The sequence below is a fragment of the Carettochelys insculpta genome, chromosome 27 (assembly GCF_033958435.1).
Source record: "Carettochelys insculpta isolate YL-2023 chromosome 27, ASM3395843v1, whole genome shotgun sequence".
Lineage (NCBI taxonomy): Eukaryota > Metazoa > Chordata > Testudines > Carettochelyidae > Carettochelys > Carettochelys insculpta.
In genome coordinates, this window is record NC_134163.1 from 11,186,441 (window position 1) to 11,199,067 (window position 12,627).

General features: G+C 56.5%; 1 protein-coding gene across 4 annotated transcripts in view; it reads left to right on the top strand.

Annotated features, from left to right (window-relative positions):
- The first annotated feature begins 1,854 nt into the window (after positions 1–1,854).
- Positions 1,855–12,627, top strand: part of TLE2 (TLE family member 2, transcriptional corepressor) — a 35,412-nt gene continuing 24,639 nt past the window's right edge. The window contains exons 1-7 of one of the 4 annotated variants that reach the window (XM_074978618.1): positions 1,855–2,173; positions 2,348–2,445; positions 3,180–3,243; positions 5,713–5,757; positions 11,224–11,286; positions 11,536–11,610; positions 12,247–12,433. In XM_074978618.1, coding sequence (XP_074834719.1) covers positions 2,150–2,173; positions 2,348–2,445; positions 3,180–3,243; positions 5,713–5,757; positions 11,224–11,286; positions 11,536–11,610; positions 12,247–12,433 — 556 coding nt within the window. In that variant the 5' untranslated portion in view covers positions 1,855–2,149. The remainder of the gene's footprint in view (positions 2,174–2,347; positions 2,446–3,179; positions 3,244–5,712; positions 5,758–11,223; positions 11,287–11,535; positions 11,611–12,246; positions 12,434–12,627) is intronic. The other 3 variants (XM_074978619.1, XM_074978620.1, XM_074978621.1) reach the window with 3 other exon arrangements.

The window sequence follows — 12,627 nt, forward strand, 5'->3', positions numbered from 1 at the left end:
AGCCTCGGAAGCCTTTGACATCATAGACCCATGTGGGAACTGGTGGGGCCGATTGGCTGGTGCGGCCACCCACCGGCAGCCAATGGAAGCTCGTCCTCAGTAGCAGAGGCTGCAAAGCTGTTTAAGGTGGACCTCAGGGCTGGTTTTGTCCCTAGCAGGCAGACTTGGGTGTAATACTAATAATAATTAATGCTGATCCTGCGGGTGGGCTTTGGCAGGAGTCTGCTCAGGCATGACCAGGTCTCTGAGGCCAGGGTTTCGGGAGCCTGGGAAGTCAGGCTGCATTGTGGCCTCTCCCCGCTTAATCGGTTTGGTAGGAGTCTTCTGCAGGAGCCTGGAGAAATTGCTCTTGCAGCCCTGCCAGCAGGAGGCGCTGTAGGGGCTGGTGCATGAAGGCAGGCTGGAAGGCCGTTCACAGCTGGGCCAGGATCAGGCCCTGCCAGCAGGCGGCACCGTGGGGCCTGGCATGGGAAAGCAGGCTGGAAGGCCATTCACAGCTGGGCCAGGATCAGGCCCTGCCAGCAGGAGGCGCCGTATGGACAGGTGCAGGCGCGACAGGTGTAGTAGGAGACTCCCCCATCTCACCTATGCCAGGTGTAGCTTTGCTCTGTAAGAACCCTGTCCACAAAGCCATGCCTGGCTGGTCCTGCCAGGAGGCGCTGGAAGGAGCAGTGCCCAGGGCACAGCTACGGGATGACTAACAGCTCTGATTTATTTCCCCCTTTCTCTCCAAGGAACCCAGTCCCAGCAGCAGCTCAGGGTCGAGGCAACACCTCCAAGCTGCCTGGCTTGGCTCATCAGTCAAACAGGCTCCAGACCCCGGAGTATATGATATGATTACACATTTATGAGGCCTTTATTGTGGTGCAGACAGTTTCCAGTGCTCAGGGGCTAGCCAGAAGCGGCTGTGTGGTGCCGGCAGAAAGCTCGGCTATACAAAGGGCCAGGAAGAATGAAACCAAGTGGAGCAAGGAGCTGTGGGACCCTAGAGGGCAAAGCTTATTAAGGTTGGCTTGGTTGGGGTCTGGGAGAGGGAGGACTTACACCCAGGCCCCTCCTGCTCTGGGCCCACCTGTCTCAGGTGCAGGGGGTAGGGGCAGCAGGGATCTCTGTGGGAGTGGATGACCCCCCCCATGGCTAGTAGGGTGGGAGAACTCTAGGGGCCTAGGGGCAGAGGGGGGGACAGAGGGGGCCTGGAAGGCGTGGGTGTGCTGGGGCAGTCAGTCAGTGAGTGGGGGCTGCACAGGAGTGGGGGGACACTTTGCGGGGGTCCCCATTGCTCTGGTGGATGCAGCCCAGCCCCACACGTGGAGAGGGCCACACAGGAACCAAGCAGGGCCAGCGTGGCACTGACCAGCTCTCAGGACATGAAAAGCCCATGAGGAGACCAACCCCCCCAGCCCCAGTCTGGGGCCTTGTCCTCACAGGCCAAGGGAGCAGAGACAGGGTGAGCCAGTCAGCAAGTGAGCCATCCTGCCCAGCCGGGCATGGGGGTGCTGCTCGGGAAGTGGGAGCAGCCAGAGGGAGAGGGGTGTGGAGTGGGAGGGTGGAGTGTATGTGGGAGGGGGGGATCTTTCTCCCAGGCCTGGCTGCCCTCTGACACCTCAGCATCCCTGGCACGGCTCTCCGAGCCGAGGGACAGCATCCCGGGTGCCCCCTCCTACCGAGAAAGGACCACCTTAAGGATCTGCTTGGACAGACTCCCCTACTCTCCCTGTGCCTTGCCAGGAGGCAGTTTTCATTCTAGCCAGAGACCGCTGCTGAAATCCAGCCAGATTCTCCACTGACCTTCTGTTCCTGCTCTTTTTTTTTTTTTTTTTTTTTGGTGCTTTAAGACCGATTATATTTCCCCAGGCCCGTGTCCGATGGGGGGGGCTGAAGTGACCCGGCCAGGCAGGACCCGCTGGGGAGGAACCCTCTCTCTGCTCTGCACCCTGGCTGATCCGTCCCCACCGCAATAAATAATTTTATTGAAGACAAAAACCCGTCCCAGGAAGATTCCAAGCCCGTCTGTCCCTTCCCGGACAGAGTCCTCTGGCTGTCCTGGTGACTGGCGGCTTTTGGAGACTTTAAGGGAGCTGGCCTGCGGTGGGTAAGGAGAGAGCTCTCCCCCCTGCGGCGGGCATCAGTTTTGGGCAAGTCCCCCAGGATGTACCCCCAAGGACGGCACCCTGTAAGTACCAGCCTGGGCTGGGGAGAGTGGGACTGGGGCGGGGGTAGTCCCTGGGCCAGGAGTCAGCGGAGGGGAGAGGCTTGGGGTGGGGAGGGGGATCAGAGCAGTGCATTGGTGACAGGACAAGGGGGCAGCAGCCTTGTGGCGACTGACTCCCGCTGAACCCCTCTCTAGACTCCGCTTCAGTCCGGGCAGCCCTTCAAGTTCTCGATTTTGGAAATCTGTGACCGGATTAAGGAAGAATTCCAGTTCCTGCAGGCGCAGTATCACAGGTGAGGGACAGGACAAGTGCGGGGTCTGGGAGCAGGGGAAGGACGGTCCGAGGGAAGGGACAGGGAGAGAGGGTTCCCCCCCAGTGGGTCATGTTTGGCCAGGTTGCTTCAGCCCCCACATTGGACACGGGGGTCGGGGAAGGACATATAATCTGTCTCAAAGCAGGAAAAAGGGGGGCAGTGATAGACACAGACAGGTGTCCGGGGTCCCAGTGCAAAGGGGATTGAGAGAGGGGGGCTCAGGGTTACGGGTGAGGCAGGGGCTGATGAGAGGGGGATTCTCATGGCAGGAGCGAGGCAGGGGCTGGGCACACGCCAATGGGAAAGGGGGATTCGGGTCACAGATCGGGGCAAGGGAGCTGGGAGCAGGACAGGCAGTTTGGGGGATGTCCGGAGAGCGCCAGAGCTGGGCTCAGCTCACAGCTCGCAGGGGAGGAAGGTTCATTTCCTCAAGGCACAGCAAGGCCTGTCCGGACTCTGTTACAGGTGCCTGGAGCTGAGGAGGGTGGGGCTGAGTGGGCAGATTTACCCCCTGCCAAGGGAGCCAGGTGCCAAGGTGCTGACCGGGCGGCCGAAACCCGACAGGGACATGCATGACCCGGCATGATGGCAGCCGACTCCCGCCACCGTGGGGCTGGCTGGGAGCAGCGCCCAGGGGCTCCTGCAGCCAGCTCTCTTGGGGGCGGAGATGGAGGAGGATCTGGGGTTGCCAGCCACAATGGTTTCCCTTGCAGCCTGAAGCTGGAATGTGAGAAGCTGGCGAGTGAGAAGACAGAAATGCAGAGACATTATGTCATGGTAAGAGAGCCTCCACCTGCCCCTACAGGGACCTCTTGACCTCTCCCCCACCCCACCCCCCTGGGGACCCCATCGAAATCATCCTACTGGGTGACCTCCACAAGCCATTCAGCCTGTGAGCTGGCCTCCGAGGGCTGCCACTCCTAGCTGAATGATGGAGCACTAATGTGCCGAGGGGTGCACTCCCTGGGGACCGGGGGTCGGGGAAGGGCGTTGGTCAGGAAGGAGTTAACATCTATTCCTAGCAACGCTTCCTGTGTCGCCGTCTGCTGCTGCTTCCGAGAGGCTGTTAGCGCCTGGGCACGAAGCCATTTTTTTAATTTGGCCTTGGAACAATTCACGCCCGTCCCTCCCAGGAGGCGACGGGGTCGGTGGAAGCCGTATCCCAGCCTGACCAAAACCCTGGAGTCATTTCCTAAACCCCGCTTCCAAAGGACTGCTCAAAGATGGACTCTGGTGGAGGCCTCTTGAGACAGAGACTGCGGGGTTAACCAGAATGGCCACTTAGCACTGTCCATAATTCTTGCAAATGACAGGCTGCCCGCTGGACATCTCCAAGCAAATAGGCCCGGTGGGGTTAGGGCTGAGGTCGGGAACAGGATAGGGACATAGGAATTGTCGTGATGATTTAAACTCAGGATCTGATTCCGGCCCAATGTCTCGTCTCTGACGTTCTCCGCTGCTTCAGAGGGAGGCCCGAGAAACCTCTCCATAGTCAGTTACGGAGAAAGTTGCCTCCAGAGACGACATCTTCCTGACCCTGATAGCGAGCGGTTGTGCGTGCCCTGAAGCATGAGGGTTTATTTCCCCTCCAGAATACACACTGATCCTTGAATCTTTACTGTTGTCCCTCTGGCTGTCTATTTTCATACAAACATTTGATCTCCTTCCGAGTCCTTAGTCTCAGTGACTTCTTGTAACAGCGAGTTCCACCGATTTAAAGTGAGGTTTCATCCTGTAATCAGTTTTGAATTAGTTGGGTTGGTCCTGCTTTGGGCAGGGGGCTGGACTAGATGACCTCCTGAGATCTCTTCCTACCCTAATCGTCTATGAATCTGAATTTGCCTCCTTTCTGTTTCTCCTACTGCTCCTTCATTCTGGTATTATGATAACAGGGCCAGTCAAAGATCCCCATGTTCCTTCTTTAATGCCTGATATACCTCCTCCAGATTGTCCTCCTGAGCTCATGCTAGGTTGCTGGCAACTGAAAAAACATTTCTGTTTCTGCTGCTACCAGTTGGATGGGTCTCAGTCCAGTCCGTGGTGGACAGGAGCCCCTCCCACTGTCACAAAAACCCATCGTTGCCCTGGATGCTAATTGCCAACGGGTATATTCTCCAGTGGTTAGAGTGGGAGCCATAGAAACCAGCCCTGTCAACTCTGGGTGGTCCAGAGGCTCAGGATCCAATGTTCGGTGGCGATCGGAGTTGGCTTGGATTATATTGGACTGTGGGGTCTGAACACCCCTCCTGGGATGGTGCTGAGGGACTTTGACTAACTGCTGCCCAGGTGCTTACCCCCGGGCCTTCGGTCTCCAGGGCTGGTGAACCTTTCCCTGGTCCCTGTTTTCATCCCCTCTGCTCTGCTGAAGCCTGGTTGTGTAGCCCCGCCTGCATCGGAGGGGGCGGCCCTCTTGGTCTGGGGGCTCCTCCCACCCTTCCAGAACTGAAAGAGCCACACCCCATCACCATTCTCCATGGGTGGGGGGGTGAATTTAGGACTGAGGGAGGCAAGGCCCCAAGGCCCGGCCCCTTCTGCCCAGGGTCCCACCCTTGCCACCCAAGGCCCCCACACCTGCCACCTAGGGCCCCCTGGAAGCCAAGCACACTCCCGCTGTAGGGGCAGGCCAGCTGTCCCACACTGGGTAGTGCGCAGCTCCAGCTTTCTCCCTATGCACTGCCCGAGTGCACAGGGTGGCTGCCAGGTGGGTGGCCCTGACTCCAGCCTTCCCCAGCCCTGACCAGAGCATGGGAGGCAGAGTGAGCAGAGCGTGGTCCCAGCCTTTCCTGCCAGCGCACAGGGCAGAGCATGCAGTGCATGTCCCCAGCTCTGCACACAGCACTGGAGACACACTCCAGCCCCAGCCTTCCTGGCCCCCAAAGAACTGGCAGCATGTCCCCAGCCTCAGTGGGGCTGAACCCTAGACAGCTTAGGGAGCACACACTGAAGGGAGGTGGGGGCTGGGTTGGGCTGGCACACTGCCTCCCCCTGCCTATCAGAGCCACCCCCCAGGCCGTTCACTAAAGCTGGGTCGAACAGTGAGCTCACCCAATCGGTCTATCAATAAATCTGGGCCTGATCCTGGGAAATGCAAAACTCTCTGCAACTGACTGCAGAAGGTATATCACAGGGAGCTTGGCCGGTGTTTCGGGGGAAGCCCTGTGGAACAGCTAGCCCAGACCTGTTGGGAACTGGTTATCTGGGGGTGGCTGGAGGCTTCTAACCAGCTGTGTTCTGGTTTGCTTGCAGTACTATGAAATGTCCTACGGGCTGAACATCGAAATGCACAAGCAGGTGAGTGAGGTGGGCTCCTGATCCACTGGGGGAAAGGGAAAAGCAATTTTGGAGGTGCTGTGGGCACACAGCATCTCTGGAAACCGTTCCCCGCTCCAGCCCCAGTTCTCTCTGACACAGACTGTTCCATGTCTTTGTCTGGGGCTGGATTCAAAGGCAGAGCTTTCCAGCACTTCCCTCTTAGACTCAGGGCTGGGAGAGGTTGCTTAATCCCACGGGAATGGGATGGGGATGGGAAAGTGGGCTTCACCTGAGGGCTGGACCTCTGGTCTGCTCAGATTCGAATTTGATCAGCAGCCAAGTGAAGAGACCAGTGAAGAAGGTTCTCAAAGTCCCCGTAGCCAGCCAGCCACGTGCCCATTCAGCATGTGGCCTATGTTGGGTTTGATTTTCCGGTTAAATGTCACTTTCACCACACACCCGGGTTCCCTGTAAGCTGAGCCCTTGGCGGGCACCCAGGAGAGATACTGATGGCACCCAACTGATTAGCAGAGCACCCACAGCCATCAGCATGCGTTTCTGCTGGTGGTGCTCATCTGCATGCCTGGTGCATGTCACAAAAGTTATTCTGCCCCAGATGGAAAAAAATAAGGGGAACATTGCCACGTGCACACAAACCAGCAAAAACATTTCCATCGCCTGTCAAAATTTATAGAGGGACCAAGTACAAAATAATACTGCTGGGGAACTTTTGATGGAAGGCTATTTCCTTTGTGGGTTTCGACTGGTGATGTTGGCGGTGTGTGTTTTAACCGTTAGAATACTTTAACTTTCTGAATCTCAACATCTGCTGTCATTACATATTGTCCACCTTGTCCCCCATAATTTCCTGCAACTGTGGAAATTAAAATGGGCAAAAATAGTTCAAATGCCTAAATTTGTTCAGTTGTGAACACTGAAATCGGTAGCCGTTGGGGAAAAAAATGCTTTGAACGTGATCTGCTGAAATTCACCCCAAAAAATAAAAACGGAATTCTGCCAAGCCTACCTGTGTGTGGCAGAACCTTGGGGTTGTATTATAGGTTGTGTTTAATATGGTAGCATATTGGGACCGATGGAGCCCGGTCGTGCCAGAGGCTGTACAAACGTAATGTAAGACAGTGTTTCTTCAACTATGTTCCACAGAACGTTAGTCTTCCACGAGCAACTCTCAGGTGTTGCTGTGAGCATTTGGAAAAATACGCTCATGGCCCATGTTTTCTGTTATTAAAATCAGATACAATGTTACTTCTTCATTGCTGTGATACCTGACTGATTACTTCATTTCATTTTTTCTGTATATGTTGCTATTTGTTTGGGGCTTTTTTGTTTTTTGCGGTTTTTTAGTCTGCTAACCATTTTCTTGGGAAGAAAATTTCCGTAGGTGTTCGGCGGGAAAATATTGCTTGATGTTCCATGGTCTCAGAAAGTTTCAGAAACACTGGTGTAAAATCCCATCCTGACCCTGGAATGCTTGCAATCTGAGGGTATGATTGTACTTACTGTGATGTGCTGTGATTGACCTGCTGGAGTTTGATTTTGCCATGCCAGTGAAGATGTGGCAAAATCGATCTGTCTGGGCTCGGCCGTTGAGCCTGGTAGTCCACGCTGCCGTGTGTAGTAAGGGATATCGGTGGGAGACCACAGAGCCCTGGTCTATACCCGGGGACAAAGTTGATCCTGATACGTCGATTCTAGCTACACTAACAGGGGCGTATCTGGAATCAGGCTTGAATAGATACGACAGATCCAAGACACAGGAGAGAAGACCTAAGCAGAATGATCAGTGTGGGCAGCACATGGCATGTTAGAGCCACGTTTTTTCTCTGGTGCAACGATGTTTGGATGTTTTAGCAAGTGGGACAGCAGCTAAAAGGGAAAGACAAGGGGGGAGCTAAGAGGGAGAAGGGTGTGAGGAGAAGGTATGGAACCAGGTTCAGGTGTACTCTGGTGGCTACCCAGCTGGTAGATCTGTGCCTGCTCTCTTTGGGTCTCAGGCTATCGAGGGGAAGCTAACGGAGTTGCTAGGTATCAGAGAGGTCGCCATGATAGTCTGACGCATCTGACGAAGCGGGTCTTTGCCCACGAAACCTCATGCTCCCAAATATCTGTTAGTCTATAAGGTGCCACAAGACTTCTTGTTGTTCTCAGAGGTGCTAGGGTACTTTTCATCAAAAGATAGACTGCTTAACTTCAAGGGGCTTTGGAAAATCCCATTTGGGGTCTATTTTTGGGCACCAAAAGACCTTTAATAATCTGGCCCTCAGTCCCATAATTAGGCTGCACTGCAGTAGGCATTAGCCATCTTCCCTGGGTGGTTTATCTGGCACCTCCGTGCCAGAGAACGCTGCAGGTGAACAGCGGGGAGCTGGCTCAAAAGCCCACAGGAACTGAAATCAAATGGATCTATTTTTTTTATTCTCCTGCCTTTTCCAAAGACGCTGGAGTGTTTTTCACCATCTCGGGCTCCTTTTGTTCCAGCTGTAATTTGCTTCCCTCTTCAGATTTATCAATCTAGTCATCGCAGGGCTCTCTGCCAGGGAAATTAGTTTGGAACAGTGCCTGACAAAGTGGCAAGTCGACTGCCATATTTCTCCAGCTGGCTCAGCCCTCCAAGTTTGCTCCTTTTGTTAGCAGGGTGGTGGGGGAGAGAGTCGCTTTCGTTCTCAGCTTCCTAATTTCCTCCAAGCGCTGATGGGCTCCTGAGATCCAGCAGGTACCCCGGGAACCGAATGAGACCAAACCATATTTGTTTGTTTGACAAGGCAACGAAGATATGGCATGAGCGAAGGGAGCGCTGCCAAGTGGTTAGAACAGAGGAGCCTGGGAACAAAGATTCCTGGGGTCTGTTCCCAATTCTGGGAATGCATATGGGCTAGTCGGAGAGCCGGGGGCGGGGGGTCTTTGAACCGCGTGGGTCCTATTCCTGCCTCTGTGGGTGTGGAGTGGAACGGGGTGAACAAACTTTTTTTTTTAAGTCGGGTCCCACATTTTGTCCCTGCAGTTAGCACCCCCCCCCACCCAGCCCCCTGACCTGTCTAACGTCACCCGAACCAATGGAAACATTGGTTACATTCATATAGAACAAAAATTCTTTTGGCCCCTGTAAGGAAGTACGTCTGCAGAAAGGTAAAAACGTTACAAATCGTTACAGAAATATGAACCCCGCAGACACAAAACCCGAAACAGAGTTCAGCATTTTGGATGAGCCTGAGACCCAGCAGCTGATTGTGCTACCCCCCCTTTACAAAATGTCACACCCCCCGAAGGGCCCTGCACTCCCCTTTGCTCACCCCAGAGTAGAAACTGGGCATGCAGATTCCAGGGTTCTAGTCTCTGCCGTGTGGGGCAGTATTTCCTAGTGGTTAGAACAGGAGTCAGGCCCAGAGCTGCCTATGAGGCTTTTCATTGGCCTCAATTAACCCCTTTGGGTGCCTGGTTGCTGCATTTCAGGTGCTCTGTCGCTCACGGGTATCAGGAGGGAAGCGGGGGTGGAGTTCCCTGTGCTGCGCCTGCCTCCAGCTGGGAATGGAAATGACCGGGGGCTTGTGTTAGGCCAGTTTCCATTGTTCTCAGGGCTTCAGATCTCTCTGCACCTCCATGGGAGAGCCCTAGAAATCTGAGACGGAAAAACAGAGCCGTCCAGCTGTCTGTGTCCCCAGGCGGGTGCCAAGGTGGATTTGCTGTGGTTGAAATGTTATTGAGCCCTGAAGCTTTCACTGCCCCCCTGGGGGAACTGCTCCCTTGCAGGTGGCTGTGTGGCCAAGTGGGATGGTCACAAGGCTGCGCAAGAGGAGACGCAGAGGTGCTGGAATTAGGACGCTGGGGAATTAGGACTGCGTCCCCTGGTTTGGATGGTTCTCAGTTGGGCTCATGAGCTCCCGGCACCTCCAATATAAAAATTAGTCGCCCCCCCTGCCCCCCAGGAGACCTGGTTTCTGGCCCTTTCCCTCCTGACGACTCCTTGCCCCCAGTCGAAAAAGCCACGGCGGTGCCTCAGTTTCCCCTCTCTGTAAAACACAGAGGGTCATGCTGTCCCCTTCACATATGGAGAAGCCAGCTGAAGGGCCAAGTGTGATGACGCATCTAAATAAAAGCCAGCTCACAGATGAGATCTGGCAGCCTGCTGGCCCCAGCAGTTCAGAAATTCCATGGGTGGGGGCAATGGATCCACCCCAGTGAGTAGATTTTTAGCGACTTCCCTATGTCCTTGAGCAGCCTGCCGGGGAGGGCTCCGGGAGGCAGTCAGCGTGGGGCTGGTGAGCTCCTTTTACCTTCTTTTGAACCTCCTCGGGATGGAAAGTTGGACTCTGGCGCGAACGCTAAGGGGGTCACGTTCCACTTGGCAGAGGCGGGAGAGGACGGGAGAGAAACATCTGTCAGAGGAGTCCATCCTGTCTAGGGCGCTCCTCTGCTCTGGCCGCGTGTCAGCCGAGCTTCTGGGCTTGTCTGTGCTCGACTCTGAGCACAGCCTGTCCTTGGCTGGGAAGAGATTTCCACTTGGCTCGGTCATGAAAGAACAGGCAGGTGTTAGGTGAGTGGGGACAGTCCTGCGGTGACGGGTTCTGGCTCAGGAGATCAGGGTTCAACCCTGTCTTGTCAGGTGCTTTGTCTCATTCTGTCTCTTTCCCCATCTGTGCAAGTGAAATCAAAGTTTCCTCGGAGTGACCGGGTTCCCTGTAAGCTGTGTGCGTTGGCGGCCACCCAGGAGAGATTCAGGTGCTGCCCAGATGATTGGCAGAGCGCCCACAGCCGCCTGCAGCATGGGTTACTGGTGGTGCACCTCCACACATGTCTCGGTGCACAAAGCAACGTTTATTTTGCACGTGGATGGAAACGATGAGAGGAAACATTGCCGAGGGGTGTTGGGAACTCAGTGCGTAGGCGAGGTGGTGAGAGGCAGCCCATGGAAGACCCTGCAGGACGTGAGCAGAGTCAATTCTGATGCCTGTCGCAACACCCTAGAAAACAGGGGTTGGCCGAGCTTCGGGAGGGTCACACGCAGTGTTCTCAGGGGAGATTCAAATGCCGACCAGCCGATCAGTAACATGCTTACAGGCGGCAGCCTGTGTTTCTGTGGGTGGTGCACATCCACGCAGGCTTCGGTGCACACAGAAACATTCATTGCGCACGTGGAGGAGAAGATTAACAGGATCGGTGGTCACCCGGCCCTTGTACTGATCGGCAAAAGGCACAGGCTGTGGAGTCTCTGCCCAGCAGGATTGGTGGAGCTCGGGACAGCCAGTGAGGCGGATCCATACATTTAATACCCCCCTGCAAAGTCTCATCAATGATCCATAGAGAATCCAGCCTGGGCTTTCCTCTGAGCCCCACCATGGGAGGCTGGGATGGGAGGCTGGGAGGTCAGCCAGAACCCCTGCAGGGCCAGCCTGCCCCGCTATGCCCACACCTCCTGGCTAGGGAGCCCGGGTGCCCCTAAGCAGTGCCAGTGCCTGGCGTGACTGTGCTGCCTTCTCCCTCTTTCAGGCGGAGATAGTGAAGAGGCTGAGCGCCATCTGCGCCCAGATCATCCCCTTCCTCACGCAGGAGGTAAGAGGGCAGCTCCAGCACGGAACTGAGCAGTGGCAGGGTCCCCAACAGGAGCACGCTAGGCTGCCCCAGAGTAGTGTACGTACTTGCATAAGACCCAGCGCCTGGCATGGTGAGGGTCTCTTCTGGGGTGGAGCATCCCCTGGATTAGAGCCCGGAACAGGGGTGGCTCAGCCCGGTGGGTCCCCCAGCTGCTCACACCTGGCCAGGCTGCAGGACGCTCTGATTTGCCGTGTCTTTCCCTCCCAGCACCAGCAGCAGGTGATGCAGGCCATGGAGCGGGCGAAGCAGGTGACCATGGGGGAGCTGAACAGCATCATTGGGGTGAGTGGCCCCGCAGCGGGGAGGGAGGTTCTGATCAGGGACTTGGGTGCGGGGGCAGGTTTGGAGGTAGGGGAAGCCCAGACCACAGCTCCTGGCTGCTCCAGGGAGTAGAAGGATGGGGGGGGCCCCCTGACCCTGCCTTGACTCCTCCTGCCTTGCGGCCAGGCGGGGTGAGCCAGGAGCCTTCTGCTGCCCCATGGCTGGGCTCCTGGCTGAGGAGCTGCTGTGGGCCCTGACGGGTTGCCCAGGGAGTGGCTGAAGCAGTGCGGGGAGGTCAGCTGCCAGTGGGCATCTGCAGCAGGCAGCCCCACCGCACGTCCTCGTGAAACTGCCCGCAGGTGGGCTTGAACCTGGGACCTCTGGTGCCTCAGCAGCGTGAGCACAACGCCAGCTGGCGCTCAGCTGAGGCGGTAGAGGAGACGACTCCTGTCTCTGTGAGGAGGTCTGGGTGCCGCTGTGTGGGCCAGTGACCCGCCCCCCAGGTATGTGGGTTACACCCGCGCCTGTGGGCACCCTTGGCTTCTGGCTGCGGCTGTTGCAAGGCATCTAGGGGGCTGCGGGAAGGAGGCGGGGCAGGGACCTCTTGGGCAGGCCATCTCCTAGCAACGCCCACAGCCCTTCCTCTTTCTCCTTCAGCAGCAGCAGCTCCAGCACCTGTCCCACCACGTGCCCCCCATCCCACTCACCCCGCACCCCTCGGGCATGCAGCCTTCCAGCCTGGCCAGCGCCTCGGGCCTCCTGGCCTTGTCCGGGGCACTGGCCGCCCAGTCTCAGCTCGCTGCCAAGGAGGACAGGGGGGCTCAGGAGGCCGAGAATAACAGAGGTAAGGGACGGGCCTGGTGCATGGGTACGGGGGCGGGGGTGGACTGGGAGAACCGTTAACCCTTCGAAGCCTGAAAGAGGGGGTGTTGCCCTTGTGCTGGCACAGCATCTGTAATTAACAAATAGCCCCCGGCCTGGAGCTCCCTTGTGGGTGATCCAGCCCCTGGCAAGGGGCTTCTCCGCTCACGTTCCACC